The sequence below is a fragment of the Pagrus pagrus genome (assembly GCF_965226575.1).
Source record: "Pagrus pagrus genome assembly, chromosome: 2".
In the NCBI taxonomy this organism is placed as follows: domain Eukaryota; kingdom Metazoa; phylum Chordata; class Actinopteri; order Spariformes; family Sparidae; genus Pagrus; species Pagrus pagrus.
In genome coordinates, this window is record NC_140186.1 from 31830165 (window position 1) to 31851041 (window position 20877).

Consider the following 20877-nt stretch of genomic DNA (forward strand, 5'->3'; position numbering starts at 1 on the left):
GCTGTGTCAATTAATTTTTTATCCCGTGCAGTGTGTCATAGAGGACAACATCTGATTGGTTCGTCATGAAAATTAATTATTATATTAAATAATTGGCAGATTGATTGATTATGAAAATAGCTGTTAGCTGCAGCACTCACGAAGTCCCGACAAAAAGACTAGTGTGTCAGAATGTATGTACCCTCCACGACAACATCCACAACATATTCCATGACACTGACTAAAAGGAGCATACAGTGCTCCTTCACACATATCGCACTCCAAGGTATGTCCGATAATTATCTGTGGTGTCTGTTTAGTTTATGTTGTGTACATAATTATACTAAACTGTATATCACACTTACACTAACACTGGGACTGTGGTCCCATAGATACCCAGCAAATCCTGTCACCACTTTTCCAGCACATCAGAATATCACACAGATTTTGTGACCTATGGTCCAACTGCAGCAGATTGCATAAAACAAACTAAACCTGACCCTGTTGATTTGTTCCTTTTGATATATCCTCCTACTCTGAGGGAGCTCACTGCTGAGATGTCAAACCTCTACTCAATGCAAACCAAAGGGAAGGCACTTGATCTGAGCATGGATGAGTTGCTGAGTTTTTATGGGGTTCTGCTCGCATCTGGCTACAGTTCAGTACCACGGAGGCACATGTATTGGCCATATGACCCTGATGTCTACAATGAAGCAATAATAAACAATAAGAAGGAACCGCTTTGACGAGATAATTTATTTTATTTTTATAAACTAGTATCAGTTCTTATTTTGTAAATTCAAACACTTTTAGCTCTACTGTTATTTAACGGTTTTATGTGCTTTGAGCTGTGCTTTGCTCCTGTGTTACGTAAATCAAATTTGTTTTTATATCTTTTGCACTGTTTTTGAGGTACAGTAAATACTGACAATGTGAATTTTTTTAATTTTTTACAAACTAGTATCAGTTCTTATTTTCTAAGTTCAAACACTCTTAGCTCTACGGTTATTTAACTATGAGACTATGAAATACAGTAATTGTGTTGTTGTCCTTGTTAGTTACCTTCAGTATGCATTGAAATTATATCTAAATGTATCTACTAAAGTTCTAAACACATTTGTAACCATGCCTAGTTATAATATGTTACTCATGTTCATGTTATTTTTATTCTTTACATGTGTAAATAGGTCAAATTGAAGAATTTGTGTAAATTTAGACTATGCGGTTTCCCACCGGCAACAATTGTTGCTGAGTATAAAACCTACATTTTCACTAACATAACCAACATGAAATGAAAAAATTCATACATATTATATGTTAGGGAGGTCTAAGGAGTGAAATGCATGCACTTATTTTGCACGGGAAAATTTGGGATTAAACGGGTTAATAGCAGGTACGTGACAGCAGTCATTTTTACTTAATTCAGAAAATAAAAAAATCACTTCTCATATCACAGTGTTGCACCGGTTCAAATGTCAAATGTAACAACTTGTCATTTACAAAATCTCAACCCTGATAAGCAGCAGTAGTTTTTCTAGTTTAGCCAGACTACTACCCAGATACGATTGGAGCCTCTGGCCTTGTCCACAGCTTTCAGAACAGCCATTAGTGAGAATACATGGCTGCACGTGGCTACCATCACATCTTCATCACATCAGATGTCCATCCACATGGACCAGATTAGACCGAGCCTTGCTCTGTAGTGCTCTGCTGTCGTATGTAATCAAAGTAGGTTAAGATCTTAAACTTGTCATGAAGATTTATTAATGACAACAGACAGACAGATATCTCTGCTATACATAGGCTGCATGCTGATGACGGATGGGAAACACCCATATTAAATCTGTGCTGGATCACACACATGCACACACACACTCACTAATCACTTCTTGTCAGCTTCATGTCGCTCATTAACATACTTTCCAGCTGCCCCACTGATGTGCCGATGACACACCCACATACAGTATACACACAGCTTAGTGTCGCACTCACTTGCTAATCCAGTTGACTCACTAGGTGTGTCAGGCATCACAGTGACTTAGGATTTGAGAGGAATAATTATCTCAGATATCTACTTCTCAATGTTGGTGCACACAATTAGTGTGTGCGTGTGTGTGTGTGTGTGTGTGTGTATACATACATACACACACACATATATGCATATATAGAGGAATCTCTGGCACCCTGCCACAGTGTAAGTTGCTGCACCATCGCTTTGCAGCGGGGGAAGTTTACTGAAGACTGTCCGTTGTCCGGGCTGACCGTTGCTTTTCCTTATTAAATCTGGTGATTTTTTCTATATACGTCACCAAAGTTGCCTTGTAACAGCAACAACGACTGAAACAGTTGTCATCGAGGCAGAGTTGGATAAGGAAAGCAATGAAGGAGCGTTAACTGAAGAAGCCCCCAGCAACAATAACCAAATTCCTCCTCCACCGCTGGTCGAAAATACTAATTTAGCAGGAAACATATTGGATAAAATTGAAGTTGAGCCAAGTGCCAAGTGTACTTCGGTTGATGACAGCACAATAACTTTTGATTTAATGTGATGGATATCAAATAATTATTTTGTGTGTACATAATATGTAATATGCCATAGCTTTACAGTGCTGGAAAAGCTTGGAAATGCATCTTGAAAATGCTTGAGAAGTACTTCAATTTATTATTGAAAGTAGGAATTGATTGAACCCTGAGGACAAACGTATAAATAATTGCATAATCACTGAATACAGTTTGATGCAGAAATTATTTTAAAAAACCATTACACTTTTTGGATTTAAATAAATGATATTGTTTTGGGACTCTCGTGATTTTATGTCAGGGAGCATTGAGGATACGGCTAAAAGAAAACAGGGATTAACAGTGGAGAAAATACTTTTGGAACCAGCAGCATCTTCCACTTCACAACTATTACAAAATAAAAATTTTAAATTATAAAATAAAAAATACAATTTATAAAATTATTTACAAAATTGCTTGTTTACATAGCAGCACATCTTGACATGTATTTGTATATATGGCACCTTTGGTCCTCCATAAAGCACAACCCAGAAAGGAAGAAGTTTTCTGGGAGCAGCAGGAAGCCATGCAGCTCTGACAGAAAATGAGCTGAGTGAAGAAGAACACAAGAAAGAGGAAGATCCCGTCTATGCCAGAGGGGGAAGGGCCTGAATGGGACTCCACTCTCTTGACCCCATGCGACCTCAAACCCATCCACCCACTTCCCACCAGATCACACACTCCCCCAGCTTTGTCTCACACAGTCCCTCTGTCCCCCTCTCCCTCTGCTCCTTTTATTACCCCAGGCCCAGATGCACGTCAGCCAGACACCAGACAATAACACACTCCCACACATTCTCACACACATAATGTCACATGCACATAACGTGGCACCCACCACCTCGCACACATTCTTATGGACACACACACTGTTACTCACACGCTTAATAAAGATGTTTCAAGCAGACTTCCTCTGCCTTAGTAAAACATAATGTGATGTGACAAAGTGGTAGACAAGTTTGTGACATTTCCTAAAACCATACTAAATATTTAAATGAGAGATGGGAGTTTGTTCTGTGGATAACGAATAAACACTGCAACAGTTCAAAAGTAGCTGTGGGGATTCATTATGAAATTATGAGAATGCTGTTTTTTTTGGCATCGTTGGAAGCTGATTTAAACATGAGTTAAAAAAGTTTACTTTGATTGAAAAACAAATGGGTAATTCATAGCATAGTTCAAACAGGGTCAAAAAATGATTTGTCTCTCTTCATTCACTACCAGACATATTTTAAACTGAAATAAGGTCCGATGATGGTCCACTGGAAGGGGCGTGACTTTGCCTCTCTATTTTATCAGCCATCAGCCTCCCAAAACAAAGACAACAGACAGTGGAGACAGTTACTCTAGGAACTTTTTCTCATGTCTATTTGTGTCTTGCGTCACAATTGATATCTGTGCTTTTCACCTTCTCTTTCTTTTCTTTTCTTCGCATACATTCAAGGATATCGCTTTAGTGTGTGTGTCACCTTACTCTCTCTCCCTAGTGTTGGCCTGATTTCTTGCACCACTGTGTCATCAATCTCTGACAGTTTGCTTACTTGTTTCTTTGTCTGCATTCCCATAAGGCTTTGTCTTGGGTGCTGTCTGAGTCTGAAACTGTGTCTCGATACACACACACACGCACGCACGCACGCACACACACACACACACACACACACACACACACACACACACACACACACACACACACACACACACGCATGCATATATATATAGATATCTAAATGTATCTACAGACCCCTCCCCTCTACAGAATTTTGACTGTCTGGGGCTAGCAACAATGCTGACTGGGCCAGCACCATTGTCTACCTCTACCCCCATCCAAAAAATATTCTCATTATAATTATGCTGCTAGATCAGCACTGACATCAATATGATATAGTATTCCACCACACCCATTCAACCCCCAAAATCCCACCTACCCTAATACTGCTGTGGGTGTAAGATTGTAGTAAAGGTGTTGTTACTAACTTGCAGTTATGTTTTAAACAGCTCAGAACCTTTACAGGCTGCTAAAAGGAAGCATAGTCAGAGAGAGAACTCATGAAAAAAACAAAAACAATATAGAAATAGAGAGGAGCAAACAAGAGAAAAAGAAACAGATTTTAGGAAAAGAATATGGAAAGTACTGGGCAGAGGGGGAAGGAGAAGAGAGCAGAAAGAAGAGAAAACTAGCGGAGGCTCAGCATTGTGCTGCTAATGCGGCCCAGGCTTGGGTAATCCAACAAAGGTTACTGTGGACCAACAATGAGGCTCTGAGGAGCACAGGCTGCTGAGACGCGACCGGAGAGGAGCCAGGGAAGGAGAGGAGGGGGCAGGGAATAAGCAACAGGGTTGAGGGAGGGGGGCACTGCCAAAAAATCTTCATCTCAAAACCATCTGACCTTGCTTTCAGTTTGGAAGTGATTATCTGCGAGTATCCTATTTTTCAGTCAAGAACATAAATCACACACACAAACACGCACACGCACACGCACACACACACACACACACACACACACACACACACACACACACACACACACACACCTGTTGCTTCAACCAAAAAGTTGGTAAAATTTGGGTAAACAAAAGTTTCTTTCCTCACTGTTCTGTCAGTCAGCACTCCCTGGGTCTACAGTCACTGCGGACCTGTCCACATGTAAACAGTGTTTAGCTGTTTATATTCGTACTGATAAAAAAAAATAAGGGAACACTTAATCGTCACAGTATAACACCAAGTTGGTTAAACTTCAGGGATATCAATCTGTACATTTAGGAAGCACAAGTGATGTGAATCACTTTCACCTGATTTGGTGCAAATGAAAGTGACAACAGGTGCAGTGGAGAGGCAAAAGCAAGACAACACCCAACAAGGAAATGGTTTTGCATGTGGTGGCCACAGACAGTTGCTCTCTCTCCTTATCCTTCTTTAGTTTAGTGTTCTGCTAGTGTCCTTGTCACTACTGGTAGCATGAGGCGGTACCTGCAGCCCAATCAGGTTGCACAGGTAGTCCAGCTCCTCCAGGATGGAACATCCATACGTGCGGTCGCAAGAAGGTTTGCTGTCTCCCAGCACAGTCTCAAGAGCATGGAGGAGATACCAGGAGACTGGCTGTTACAGGACCAGTATCTGCACTGCACTGCCAGAGCCCTACAACATGACCTCCAGCAGGCTACTGGTGTGCATGTTTCTTACCAAACTGCCAGAAAGAGACTCCCAGAGGGTGGCATGAGGGCCTGACGTCCTCTAGTGGGACCTGTGCTCACAGCCCAGCACCGTGCAGCTCAATTGGCATTCACAAGGGACCACCAGAATTGTCAGGTCCGCCATTGGCGGCCTGTTCTCTTCACAGATGAGAGCAGGTTCACACTGAGCACATGGGACAGGCGTGAAGGAGTCTGGTGCAGGACAATGCCCAGACTCATGTGGCCAGAGTGTGAAGGCAGTTTCTGGATGGCGACGGCATTGATCTCACTGACTGGCCCTCTAGTTCCTCTGACCTAAATCCAATTGAGCACCTATGGGACGTTATGTATCAGTGCATACGCCACCTCCAAGTACCACCACAGACTGTCTAGGAGCTCACTGATGCCCTGATCCAGGTCTGGGCGGAGATCTCCTAGGACATCCGCTGCTTCTCATTTCTTAAACAACCATGTCTGAAGACATTTCCTGTGGTCCTGGAAAAGACGTTACTCTGTTTCAAAGGGTCAAATTATTGGCCAAGCAAAGAAAACAACTAAGGAGATTGCTGAAACTACTAAAATCGGGTTAAGAACTGACCAACACATTATTTAAACCTGGAAGGACAGTGGTGAACCATCATCTTCGAGGGAGAAATGTGGTAAAAAAAAACAAACAAACTTGAATGATCGTGATTGGAGATCACTTAAACGTTTGGTGAAATCAAATCATAAAAGAAGAACAGTAGAACTCAAGGCTGTGTTTAATAGTGAAAGTAAGAGCATTTCCACACACAATGTGAAGAGAACTCAAAGGATTGGGACTAAACAGCTGTGTAACCTTAAGAAAACCACTTCAGTTTGTTAGGGAGCATGAAGCTTGGACTCTGGAGCAATGGAACGGGTCATGTGGTCTGATGAGTCCAGATTTACTCTGTTCAGGGTGATGGGGGCATCAGGGTAAGAAGAGAGGAGGATGAAGTGATGCACCCGTCATGCCTAGTGCCTACTGTACAAGCCTGTGGGGGCAGTGTTATGAGAAAAACATCAAGATAAAAGTGAGATGACAGAGAAGAAGAGGAGGAGGTGCTAGCTGGAGAATGATTAGAAAAGAAGCAGGAGTTCAAGGGTACATGGGGGAAAGAGAGCCAGAGTGTGTTCAGGCTGAGAGGAGAGCGGTGGGGGAGGAGAGTGGGTCAGGCTGGCAGTTCACTCCAAACTAAATCTAATCCGGTGTATTTATTACACGTCAAACTTGGGATAATTTTCATACAACTCATGGAGTGGAGTATCCCTTTTTGTTTTTTGCAGTGACGGTATTATAAACCGCATTACAAAGGATAAACTATTGTGATATAAGTTTTAAGTGATATCACCCACCCATAGTTTAAGATGTTAAAGATTGATAGAGGTGTTCCTAGAAAGACAGAGGAAAACAGGGCTATCTAGAAAGTGTTGTTTGGGCATCTCACCATAATTGTTGCACATAATGTGATTCTCATGGTTATAGGTTTGCAAATGTTTTGTTTTTGTTTGTCCACCTCTTGCGTTAAAGTAAATTTCAATTGTGTCCGCATGATTCCTGAGGTCTCCACAGTGGCCTCCAATTTATGTGGACCTCTAACAGAACTGCTCTTCACTCAGACCTTTGTTCCATGCATACTGCTATATGCATAAAATAGCTTTAGAGGGTGGGGGGCATGGCTGACCCATGGCCTCTCCCACAATCCCTCCATCCCCTTTCAATCTGCTCCAGAGATGCCACTTCACAGATGGAGAGCACACAGAGACCTCGGCTGACTTTTGACACACACTAATGGCACACACACACACACACACACACGCACACGCACACGCACACACGCACACACGCACACACGCACACACACACTCCAAGTAAACCATAACAAGGTTAGTTTAACATTTCACAACTTTAGTTTGGCCTTGCTACCATTTGTCATGAAGATTCTTTGAATTTGTCCTTAATCTACATTTATTGTTGCATTTTAGTAATACCGCTTTTCCACCAAAAGTAGCCGTGTTTTTTAAACACGCTAAAAACCTATTGACCCCATTCCTACTTCCCGCAGGCAAGGCAGCCAGTCTGTGATTTTTTATCTGAGGCACCACTTGCACGTCACTGACGTCACGTTCACGTCACGATGCGCCGGAAACAGTTGTAACAGAAGAGAAAACAACAATAGACCCATTGTGAAAGAAGTGTCTGTAAAACCGTGGATAAATTATTTTGAGCGTCACAACCCCTGCGAAATGACTTGTTTCACTGTCATAATTTGAGGCTTTCGGTCCAATAACATTTGGAAGGTCTAGAAGAGCTGCATGATTAAATTATTTTATTCCCATTCAAGTTAGCTGGACGCTGAACCGGAAGTTAGCGGGCTCGGATGTTGATAACGCGTCATCACTTCGCACGGTGGAATTTAGCGTGTTCACCCGGGTCTTAGGTTTAGATCAAAGCTGAGCTGAGGTGATAAAACCCTGTATCTACTGCAGAGTCATTTGACCCGGGTGTAAATGCAGAGTTTACACATTCCCATTGCACAGAAAGGCTCGATCTTCGCGGGTTTAAGTGGGATTTTTGACCAGTGGAAAAGGGGTATAAGTGTTTCAATGTTAAGGTCAGCAGAATTCACTGCCTTCCAGTGCAGCTGACATGTGAATAGACGGTAGGTACAACAGAATCTCATTTGTCTCACTATGTAACATTCTTCCTCACTGCTTTGTACCTGTTAATCAATCTGTCACCTCATACAACATCACTCTTACTTCTGTTTGGTACACTTTCCTCAACAGACCAAGTATCTTATGGAATACATTATTAGTTTAATGTTAATCAAGACAACCAGAACAACTACAGAGAACATAAATTTCCAACTGGAATGAATGTGAGTCACACCTCCAAAATGACATCACTCACAGTCAGTGCAGAGTAACAAATAAATGAATCAACAATACTAACAAGCGGAATACCTTAAATGAGCATTATAAAGGTTGGATGTATGCATGTTTGTATGTGTGTACGTATTTAGGGTTCCAAGCCCAGGCGTGCATTCTTGTGTGAGTGTTTCTGCGTGTTTGAACATGCAAGCTTGCAAATGTCAACGGGCTGATGAGCATTTGTCAACAGCATTTCTCACTGTGTGTCCATACACACTTAATAAATGTTTGTGACTGCAACACAACTGCACGATATGGGAGAATATCCAGTGTGAGATACACTTTGGATATTGTGATGACATTGTGATGAAATGAGAATAAATGTTAAGTTTCAGTGTCTCAGATTTTAAATCCCTGAAAGTGACTGCTGTGTAATTCAATTATTTTTAACTTTAATGCCTGTTAACAATAAAACCATTACATCACTCCAGTGTTTCATATGTGCATCCTGCTCTAATCAAAATAAAAAGAAATTGTGCTACAAAATGTTGGTGATGTTTAAATTTACACCAACAGCTGTTGATGCTAAATCTGAATTAAGAAACAGCAACGCAGAGCAGGAGCTTTATGAACCTTGACTGTTCTTATCCTTCAGCTCTGTGATGTTTATTGTGGAGATTCATATAAAATAAAAAATTGGTAACTTATGCAGCCCTGGAGCAAACCACAATCACCTTCATCTTCCTCAGAACATGCAAATAACTAGAGCCTGACTGATTTTTGAGATGCCATGGCTGATATTAGGTAGTAAAAATTCCAATATCAATACATCGGCCCATATACCCAGCATAGTTTTGCAATGATTCCTCAAACACTTGTGGCAAAAATGTTTAACAGAGGCAGGAACTTTTTAAAAATAAAGTGAATGAGTAACAATGGGGATTTAATAATTAGTAATAACCCCAAGAATCTTTAATCTGTGTAAGAAAGTGTTATCTGTGTGTATCAGACAGCATATACGCAGATACCGATATATCTGTGATAGGCTTATATCAGGCAATAATATCTGCCAACCTATATATTGGTACAAATAACTATAGAAGACCTTTGATGAAGCTCCCAGTACAGTGTGTGTGTGATTCTACAGTCAGACGGTCACTTGTGTGTGTGTTTGATTTACTCACCCTGATGCTATTAGCGCTCTGGACTGGGCCATTGCAATCCTCTGTAACGTTGGTCTGCTCAGTCCAGCTAAGCTCGATCTCTGTGGCAATGGAGCATGGCACACATTTGCCGCTGATGAAGGCGTGCGCTGTGGCTTCATCACCATTGGCGACGGAGAGGGCACAGGAGAGGGGGGCGTGGTCACACTATTGGCAGGGGAAATTAATGTGGCTGTTGGCACAGGTTCATTGGCTGACGAGGAGTGCTTGGGTGGAATGGACGGAGGATTCACATTCGGGTTGGATGATGGAGGCTGAGGAGGTGGTAGGGACGGCGGAGGCGGCCTGTTAACAGAGGAGATACCCAGAGAGGAGGTGCCGGCAGTGAGGGCAGCCAACGACTGAGCGAAGAGCTGGGCGTTCCTTCGCGGAGAGGCAGTGTTTCTGGAAATGGCAAGGCCGTGCGGCAGCGTCTGATAGTAGTTGGAGTTGGAATTGGAGTTCTGCTGCTGTCCTGGTCCTAGAGTGGCTGATTTAGATGGACTCAGAGGTTTGGAGGTGATGGCTGCTGTGTTCTTGGTTCGCTGCATGGTTAGTGAGCGTCTACCTAGAGTCTGTATGCCTGCTCCTCCTCCCCCTGCTCCTCCTGTGTTGGTCTTCACACTAAGGACCAGCATGCACTGCTGGCAGGAACAAGGTTGGCCCAGTCCAATAGCTGGTAAGCCCCCATTGGGGTAGACAGAGCTTCCAATCCCCAAACTGGTCCCCGACACCCCAACACCAAGCAGGGCTCCTGTTAGGCCTCCACCCCCTCCTCCACCTCCTCCTTTGGGTACTGGGAGAGGACCAGACACTAAAGGGTACGCCATGTCAGCGCGTCTCTGGAGCCTACGACACCTCTGGCTCTGCCTATTCACCTGCATGACAGAGCAAAACATGAGCTTATGACATTTCTGGTAGCTTGTTAACTTTCCTTATGGGGTCATCACATGAGGAGCATGTTGCAGCTTCAAAGCTAAATATCACTCATTTGTAAGGATGAGGAACAATACCAAAAACTCATGGTATGATATCATCATGATAAATGCTCGACCAATACGATATTAATCACAATATTTAAAAAAAGAAAAGAAAAAAAATGACTTGAACAATGTCCTTTGATGATAAATCTGATGTGTACAGCATTTATTATTTTTATGCAATTTTGTTTTTACTGTTTACTCAAGGTACTTATGCTTTCCTTCTGTAGTTAAATAAAAGTCACGACCTAAGCATGTGCAAAAATTAGCCAATAGCAAGCCCTCCCTCCCTCTAGTTGTACAGCAGGACTACCAGGGCATCCAGGGGGATGTAGCATGGAAGGACAGCCAAGAACACGCATCCGACCACCGGTCCCCCCATCTTCCTCCCTCTTATTTTCCAGCAGATGACCAGGGCCACGAAAATCTCTGTTAGCGTAACTGACACATTATTTTTTCCTTATGCATGTTCAGTGGCTGTCTGGTGTTAATGGGTTGATGCTGTGTTTTTGTCATGGTTGGTTTGTAAAAACAAACACCCAGCAGCTTAGCTGATGCAGCGGATTGTGAGCCATAGTTTCCCAGCCGACGAATAACAGTGACAACTGGCTGTTGCAGCTGCAGTGCCTATGGGCCCTGCAGACAGCCGGCCTGTGTGCTCCACCAAACGAGCCTAGAGACCCCCTTGCAGCGAAGTGCAGCTCTGGAGGATACAGGAGCAGCAGAAGAACAGGAGGGAGGCTTGAGTGTTGGTACAGCTCTGAACCACCAATGAAAATTTCCATAACTACTGTGTGACTGAACAGTGTTGGGTACTCTGGTTGGGCAGGTTTAGTTATTGGCAATGAATAATTACTAATAGTAATAAGTAATAATAATTCATCAATTATCAATATAAATTAATAATTACAGGGCACCAAACGGGAACCAGGGACCAATAACCAAACAGGAGAGAGAGCTGGAAGATGGCGGACATGATCTTGTGATCACGTCCATGGACCTATTACTACTGAAGACAGCCTTGGAGGCGCTCGACTTCCGGCCACAGCTCTTCTGTGTAGCTTCCACATTGTGCGGCCCATCGCGTGTGCTCACTAGACACTTCTGCCAACCGAGCCGGCTTATACTTGCATGTATAATTGAACCGTCTACTGTTCAAACAGAACAATAAAATGACAAAGAGAGTGCATCACAGTCACACATCGAAATCGCGAAATTCGGTACATCATTGCATCCCTACTCATTTGGTAGAAGAATTAAAGGTATTAAAGGTATTGACAATGTCACTGATGCCCGTGAAAAGACTTTAAACTTACCTGTGTCATGTTCTGAAAATCAATGAGGTAGCAGAAGCCGAGTGGTGTCAGATCGAGGCAGGGCTGCTTGCGGTTGTGGGCGCTCTCGATGGCAATGGCCACCTCCATGTCGTAGGGTGTCCACGTACCAGCATCGTTTTCCCACTCCCACTGCCAGCCCTGACCTGGGGCTGAGGCTGGGTCATAAAAACTCCTACGCACCGGACGGATGGTTCCTGAGTTAGAAAGTGGAAGAAAAAAATGCGTGTTAGTTAACCGCTTTGTCCCACTAGGTTTACAATAGTTAACCAGGAGCCTCTTCACCATGTAAAAGACACAAGGTTTTAGAAGCAAAGCAAAGCTTGTAACAACACAATGTTTATGTAAAGCTTGGTAAGAGCTTCACAAATGAAAAACGACAACCAAATAAAGAATTACAATTGAATAATATCAAATTGAAAAAAAGCTTTTAAAATGAATCTAAGAAGGACAGACTGATGCTTTGGGTGGCAGTGCAGGTTGAACACCAACCCAAAGTGTATCTCACGATCTGAGATGAGACTCAACAATCAAAAAACGCTTAACATAATCAAATTTAGATCATATTTATCAGCCTATATGTTTTAGAGAAATTTTAATGATTGGATTGTTTAATTTGTGGTTAAATATACTATAGTAATTAAGACTATAAAAACCCTGGGAAGACTGCATGCGTTCAGCACTTGAATCATGGCTTACCTACTGCTACTAGATGCTTTGGCAAACCTCAACTAAGGGTAAACACATGCCAGTTAAATCGCATGCCTCCACAACTCCCAAGTACCAGCTCAGAGTTGTGGCCACAAATTCATTTCAGAGAGAGATAGGAGACACGCCAGGCATTTCACAGTCCTCTTTGAGCCGTGCACCTCTGAGAGTACTGACAGTGATAATATCATTCATGCCCCAGTACATATCGTTCCTGTACACTGCTAACCAGCAGGTAGAGATTAAGAACGCTTTTTTTTGCTGTCGTGCCAAAAATCCCTCCCTTCCTGTCCCTCAAAGCTGTATCACTCTATTAACGTCCAAATAATATCAGATGCAAACTGCCACCTTCTGAATGTCATGGCCCGTTGGCCAGGAGGAGCATGGTAGCATGGTAAGAACGTTTGGTGCATCTGGAGTTGATTTTTTTCTCTTGACAAAAAAGTATATAAGAGAAATTTAAGAGAATGTCGCTGGATAAGGCCCACTGTGAGTTAGTTGGGTCTCAATGGCCAACAAGTGTGTCGCACAATGCTGGCTACCCTGGATGTGCCACCATGCCACACTGACAGATACCCCACTACTCTCACAGACCTCCATACAGAGTTCAACCGGCATTTCTCTGACTTTGCTAAGATTGAAGGAGAACTGGAGCTGATGTCATCTCCCCTGTCATTCGAAGAGAGAGAGAAAACACCCCCAGATGTGCAGCTAGAACTGATTGACATACAGTACGACCTTGCCCTCAAAGAAAAGTTCACTACATCCATACTGGACAACTTTTACTGCTCACTGAAGGAAACACAGTTTCCAAACCTGCAGATGATGCTCTGTTTGGCTCCACGTATGTGTGTGAACAAACTTTTTCTGTGATGAACATCAACAAGTCACGTTACAGGTCATGACTGACTGATAAACATCTGTCCTCTGTCCTGCGCATTTCAACATCAGACATGACGCTCGACTTTGACGATTTTGCAAACAGAGGTGACGTCTCAACTGGTCCCATCAGGTTTAATTACCTGGGTGGGCATCGCTTTTCATGTTGCCATTCATAAATATCTTACAGTCATAATTCATTCTCATAGGTTAGTTACAGTTACATCTGTAACACTGAAAATAAGTCAATATGGTCTCTTCATGAAGTGTAAGACCACGCACTTGTTCAGGAATAGTTAATATTAGCCTGGTCTTTTCTTCATTCAGGGCTGCAGGTCTGTTCTGCATCTGGTGCTTAAGTTGGAGTCAGTTGCACGGTCTTACACGGTCTTACACGGTTAGACCAGTAATAACAGACAGAAAATGATTTGAGTAAAATGAATGAATATGACCATGCATTTATTCATACTGTCTGTGAATATTAATATTTTCTGCATTTAATGGTGTAAGTATGTCCTCTAATGGTGAGCATTACATTCTGACCATTGTGACACAGTCTGCCTCAAGTCCATACTTATTATGTAATGCAACAGGTTTTATTAGTGACCTGTGCATTAGTACATATCAGACAATTGGCAAGGTATACGCACATTTAAAGGTTCATACTGCACTTAAGTTGTAACCTCCGTTTTTAAACATGTAACCAGGCCTTCTGTGTTGGCAAATATCCTGTTGTAGAGCAGTCCGTCCAATGTGTACCAAATTCATGTAGATTATCATACTTAGGCACTCTGTTTAATGTTTTTATTCAATTTCCCAAATTGTGGCCAAGCGCTTACATTTTGTGAGTCAGTGTGGCCATCTGGAAAAAGATGTTGCCCACACCTGTGATAGAGCCACGATGTAGCCTTTCTCACTAGATGCATGATTTTCATTAAAATACTTGGACGAGTGGGTAAACACATCCACCACAATAATTCCACCAATGAAGGGGGATGCCAGCCTTGTTATACTTGCCGATGCAGGGCAGTTAGTTACATAGTTTAAAGAGCACAAATCCACCTTGCCCTTTTACTCACATTCATATACTCACACACATACGTCTTAACGTTCAGCCCAATGCTAAACAATCTAAGCACAGTGTCTTAAATAATTAAACACACAAATAAATAACCTGACCACAACAATGTCTCTCTGTCTCCCAGTGGGAGGGCTGGGAGGAGGGTCCCGAAACCAACCAACCAGAAACTACCTCAGTCTTCAGGGGTAACGGGCTATTCAGTCAATGCCAGGACAAGAGAGGAGAGGAAGGCATATGTGAGTGTGTGTGTTTGAGAGTGGGTGAGAGACCGGGACAAAGAGGTGATATTGGCAACGTGGCATCGGCACACAGACATCAAAAGGACGGGGTTGAATGGACGGGGGGTTGCGTTTGCTTGGTGTGGAGACAGAGACAGAGAGGGAGTGAATAAATAAACTGAGATATCACCTACCGTTTGTTGTCTATAGTTGTCATTTGCTAGAGGAATACTCAACAAGAAGATCCTAACTGACTTCCTTTGAAGCACAAAGTATATGTGAAAGGTAAAGACACATGTACAAAGAGGCTTTAAAATGTATATGAGATGAAGTCAAAAAGAGTGTTTGTGAAAGTATACAACCCCCTCCTCCTCCTCTGTCTCTCTCTGTGGAATGACTCTAGTGGCAGGGAGGAGTTGACCGTCTGAGTACTATGTGAATTTTTTATTTCTTTCTCAAACTGCAGAGTGAACAAGTTCATTCACAGCCAGACAAACAGCAGACTGCAGCCAAGCTGCACTGCTGTCTGTCTGTTTTTCTGATATGGGCAACAGCGGCTGTTTATTTACAACAGAGTTTACATGATGCCACGCTGTTGTCTCTTCAAGGTTGGTTTAAACTACAGTGACACAGAATGACTCATGATTTATTTTACACTGACTTTCAAACTCTGAATTCTTCAAAACGATAAAGGATAAAAGGATAAAACAGTTCATTTTGGTATGATGTTCAGATATAGATGTAACAAATGGAACGTCTTGCTTTTCATTTGAGCATCCATGTTGACAGGTAAGGGCAGCCACACTGCCGGCGTGAGTAGCGCGGGTCATGCACGTGTCAAGTGAGGCTGCAGGAACGTATCATTCAGAGATTCGGAGTCTTGCCTATTTTTTACCGTGACATGCATGTAGTTCTCGGCACAAATAGACCTGAAAACAGCCTGTAGACAGTCATATTGACATCATACCAGCATTTCACTACAGTGTGAATTATAGTGTCTAAAGAATATGTCACAGACATGAAGAGAATACACACAGATGGACACACAAGATTTTTTCCTGCGCACTCCCTTTTTCTTTCTCTCCCTCCCTCTGTTTCTCACTCTTTCAACAGGGTTAAAGGAAATTCACGTCATCATATTTATGGATAATTGTCAAAGGCAAACTCCATGTAAAAAGATAGGGGTGGCAGCAGCCATGCCGCAGCAGCAACGCTGCCTATGTGGACACAAGTGTGAGTGAGTGGCAGCAGCTCAGCAACGCAGCCGTCACACACAAAACAAGCAGGCAGTGTGAACCAAGGGTCAGGGTTATCCTGATGGATTTGCTGTGGAAACACAGTCTATTACAATAAAGGTATACACCTTAAGAGGACAAAAACACATGCCGTGACATGACCGATCCAGATGAACCGATGCTGCAGTTTTTGTCAATGTCTTCATAAAAATCTGTGTCTCCACTTTCAGCCTCTTTCATTTAACGATGGCAGGCCACCAACTCAGTTTTGAATGCCAAAAATAATCCCAATGAGGTCCTGTTATACAGATGATTTTAAATGTGGCAAAGAAAAGCACTTGTATGCTAAGGTGTGCTTCGTGCTTATAGATTAACCAACACTTGTCAGATAAACAGTGTTACTGGCTACAGTTTCAGCTGTAGCAAAGTGTGTTTTTGTGTTGAACACAAAGAGTGTGCATATGGTTAAGATTAGGCAGGTTTAAATAATATTCACCAGAACTAACAGCAAACAGCAAATGCCTTAATCCTGCTGCTCTCTCACACTACCACACCCCTTCTGAATTTTTCCTGTCAGAGCCGGATCAACAGAAGGCGGGCTGCTGCTTTCATATGTCAGTCACAGTTGAAATAATGTGCAACATGTCTAGGCATGGCCACACTGGATTTAAGCACCTGTCAAACTGTGTGCAAGTGTAAGTGCAGGGATGGAAATAAATACATTTAAAAAATGAACCCATGGTATACCCTTTTTAAAATATTTTCTTGGCCTTTATTGACAGGACATCTTAAGAGATGGGATGAGGAGGGGGGGGGGGTGACATGCAGCATAGGTATGTAGGTCGGACTCAAACCCAGGGTCACTTCATCGAGGATACAGCCTCTGTACATGGATTGCACACGCTACCAACTGAGCTACTTGGGCGCCTGCCGTGGTATATCCTTAATCTACTGAAAGTACTGAGGTTGTTGTTAGTTGTAACCAAGAACATATACACTTGAACTGAATAAACTAAACATCTGGAAGGTGAACAACTTTTCATTATGTGTGTGTTGTAGATGGGAAAGAGCACAAGTGTGAGAAATTGAAGTGTGTGAAGTGAATGAGAGAGGACAAAGGGGCCTGAGGCAGGTGGAGAAAAAGACCAGCCATCTGGTCTTTATTGTTCTCTCTACCACTAACCCCTCCCTGCACGCACACACAGGCACGCACACACACACACACACACACACACACACACACACACACACACACACACACACACACACACACACACCCTCTTTGTATTTGCTCAGACACTTTTGGATATTTACTCTCCACAGTTTCAAATTTGACTCCTAATCACATTCAATTTGACTTTACATTGTAAGGTCACCATTCAGTTTTAACACATTTTCTCTGGCACTGACGGCTATAGACAACTGTATCTTGACAAATCGTTGGTTTTGTGGTAATTTACAAAAAGATTCCTTAACATCTTGACTTAATCTTGATTTAGTCTTTTTCCAGGTTAGGGGGAGATTAAAAGAATATTCACCAAAATTAAAGATCCCAGAGTTCAACCAAATATTTTAACAACAAGAGGTAGAATGTTTAATTTTGACCAAAACTGTAGTCACTGCGCTCTGGCTTTGTAGGGCAGTAAAGATCAAAAAAGTAATCAATTAATCGAAAAAAAATAATCCAGAGATTATTGAAAATAATGTTTAGTAGCAGTCCTAGTGTTGTCGCAAACTTTGATCTGAACAGAGCTTCAGGTAGGAGTCAAGTTAATGGACCTTAGCTTGCTTCTATAACATTTCATGAACACCAGATAGGCAGATCTCTGAAGCTACTAATGTGAGAACAAAGTGACAACCAGGGCAGAGCAAGTCTAGCTCTTATCCCTGCTCGTGATGACGATAGTGTAGGGAGAGGCTCTCTCTCTCTCTCACACACACACACACACACACACACACACACACACACACACACACACACACACACACACACGAACACTTCACCATCTTTTCCATTTCTCACCCCTGAAACTTGATGTGTCCCTGTTTGAACCCAGCCCAGAGCACATCGGATAAAATTGCTTCTATTTTTCTAATGATAACTTGAAGCAGCTGCAGTGGAGAGGCAAAAGCAAGACAACCCCCAAAAAGGGAATAGTTTTGCATGTGGTGGCCACAGACAATTGCTCTCTCTCCTTATCCTTCCTGACTGATTCTTCTCTAGTTCTGTGTCCTGCTAGTGTCCTTGTCACTACTGGTAGCATGAGGCGGTACCTGTCCAGCTCCTCCAGGATGGAACATCCGTATGTGTGGTCGCAAGAAGGTTTGCTGTCGTCCAGCACAGTCTCAAGAGCATGGAGGAGATACCAGGAGACCGGCTGTTACATGAGGAGAGCTAGACAGGGCTGTAGAAGGGCATCAACCCAGCAGCAGGACCAGTATCTGCACTGCACTGCCAGAGTCCTACAAAATGACCTCCAGCATCTACTGGTGTGCATGTTTCTGACAAACTGTCAGAGAGAGACCTCATGAGGGTGGCATGAGGGCCCGACGTCCTCTAATGGGACCTGTGCTCACAGCTCAGTACAGTGACACCGCCGACTCATCAGGAGCATGCCTGGACGTTGTCGGGAGTGCATACAGGCAGTCTGCGGCCTTACACACTACTGAGTCACATTATGAGTTGCCATGATTCACACAAGTTGGATCAGCCTGCCATTTAAATGTTTTACTTTGATTTTCAGTGTGATTTCGAATCCAGCCCTCAACAGGTTGAAGATTTTGGTTTCCACTGACTGTTGTCATGTCATTTTGTACTCAACAAATTATACAATGTACATCAGTAAAGATTTTCAACTTGAATAATTGAAGTGATTAAAGAGATTAAAGAGTTCCCTTATTTTTTTCAAGCAGTGCAGTATGAGAGTCTCTATCAATGATAATATCTAAAATAAAAATGACATTTCACACAAACAACAGAGAAGTTAAAACTGAAGCAAAAGCAGGGAGTGGTTTTCTTAAATGTAAAGAGAAGATAGGAGTGAAGAGGAAAAGAGCGTCAAAAGACGAAGTAGGAACATGAGATAAGAGAAGAATGTAGAGACAGTGGATGAACTCACAAGGTCAAGCTGGCCGAGAGTCAGCAACGCAAAATCTTTCACCATTTCTTTCGTTTTATCAACTTCTCTCAGCTGTCACTTCACTTCCCATTTGTTTAGCATCCTCTCACGTCCTTCCTCTTCTTCTCTTGTGATTTGTTTATCTTGATGGCTCACCCGCCCTCTGTCTGATATCATCTCCCATGTCGCTGTCACTTTTTCTTCTTTCCTCTATTTGTCTTCTCTTGCATACATCGTTTGCTTCCTGGAAACCTTTTCCTCTGGTTTTCCATCTATTTCAATACACCTATATTTTCATCCTACATCCTATTTTACATCCCCCTTCATAAAGAAAAAAGAAATCACATTCACATGGTTGGTAAACTATAATACAGTTTGCTGATCAGGAGAACTTGACTTTGAATACTCTTGTGAGAAGATACAACAAAACTGTGGAATAAATATACTTTGTTTATCCTTTTTCACATCTGAGTCATGTGGAAGACTTTTCTCTCTTCAAGTGAAACGAGTCAAGCCAAGGCAATATTTGAGCTTCAAACAACCACACTATGTATCTAAAACGTGTTGCATTTAATTCTTTGCCTCCCTGCGAGCCCCTCGAAACTGCATCACATGAGAGTCATCAGCCAAAGGTAATTCTGAGTGTGTGTTTGTGTGTGTGTGTTTAATGCTTATGCTTGGTCAGTTTCAGAGTTTCCACCTGATTATGGCCAGAAACTTTGATTCGTCTAGTTTAAGTGTGAGGTTGTTAGGCAGAGAGTAAAGTTTAGGTTTGGAGTGTTTAAAGTCAAGGGACATGAACGAAGACATTCTGACCCAAGCTGTTGTTGCCCATAACTGTGGGATCAATGACACACTGACATATCTATTTACTGATGCCTTCACATGCTTTCTTAAAAGTCTGTTGATTGCATGTGGTACTTGCGGCACAGGCAGTAAATGATGTCCTCAGGAGGCCTACACAGTAACCCAACACGCACAGTTTCACAACATCAACTGTGCTGACCCTCTGACCCAAACACAAACCTCTTTCATCTTTCTTACTCTGGGTTTCCTTTATTGTCTTGTGATTTATGATGTGTCCATGTAGAAAGCAGACAGGACAGGCTGCCTGCAGTACACGAACTGGAAGCTAAGGTAGTTTTACTTTTGCCAATTTCTGAAGGTTTAATTTATGTTGATGACGGTTCTCAGTTCTCAGTTTCATTTATCTGTCATACCAGCTGGATGGAAACATTGTTTCCTGCTTACTTAGAGCAATGGAACAGAGTTTTTATAAAGACTAGAAAACATCTTGATGTTAAAGTTCTCTCTCAGGTCTTGTCACTTTTATCTTACTCCTTTCTATGTCTTGATTCTTAAGCCGTTTGATTCTCCATACATCTTTTCTTATTCTATCTCCATTCAGTAATATTCTTTCTTGCAGTTGAACTTTCTGTTGCCCTCTCCACATTTTATCCACCTCTCTTCCATCCAACCTTGTTGTGCCGCCTACTCCCTTCAGCTTTTTCTCTGTC

General features: G+C 42.4%; 1 protein-coding gene across 2 annotated transcripts in view; it reads right to left on the minus strand.

Moving 5' to 3' along the window:
• LOC311266346 (E3 ubiquitin-protein ligase DTX4-like) overlaps positions 1-20877 on the minus strand; it is a 38904-nt gene that overhangs the window by 9172 nt on the left and 8855 nt on the right. For both annotated transcript variants that reach the window (XM_084368674.1, XM_084368673.1), the window contains exons 3-4: positions 12103-12317; positions 9789-10684 (exon numbers count right to left, since the gene is read on the minus strand). In XM_084368674.1, coding sequence (XP_084224800.1) covers positions 9789-10684; positions 12103-12317 — 1111 coding nt within the window. The remainder of the gene's footprint in view (positions 1-9788; positions 10685-12102; positions 12318-20877) is intronic.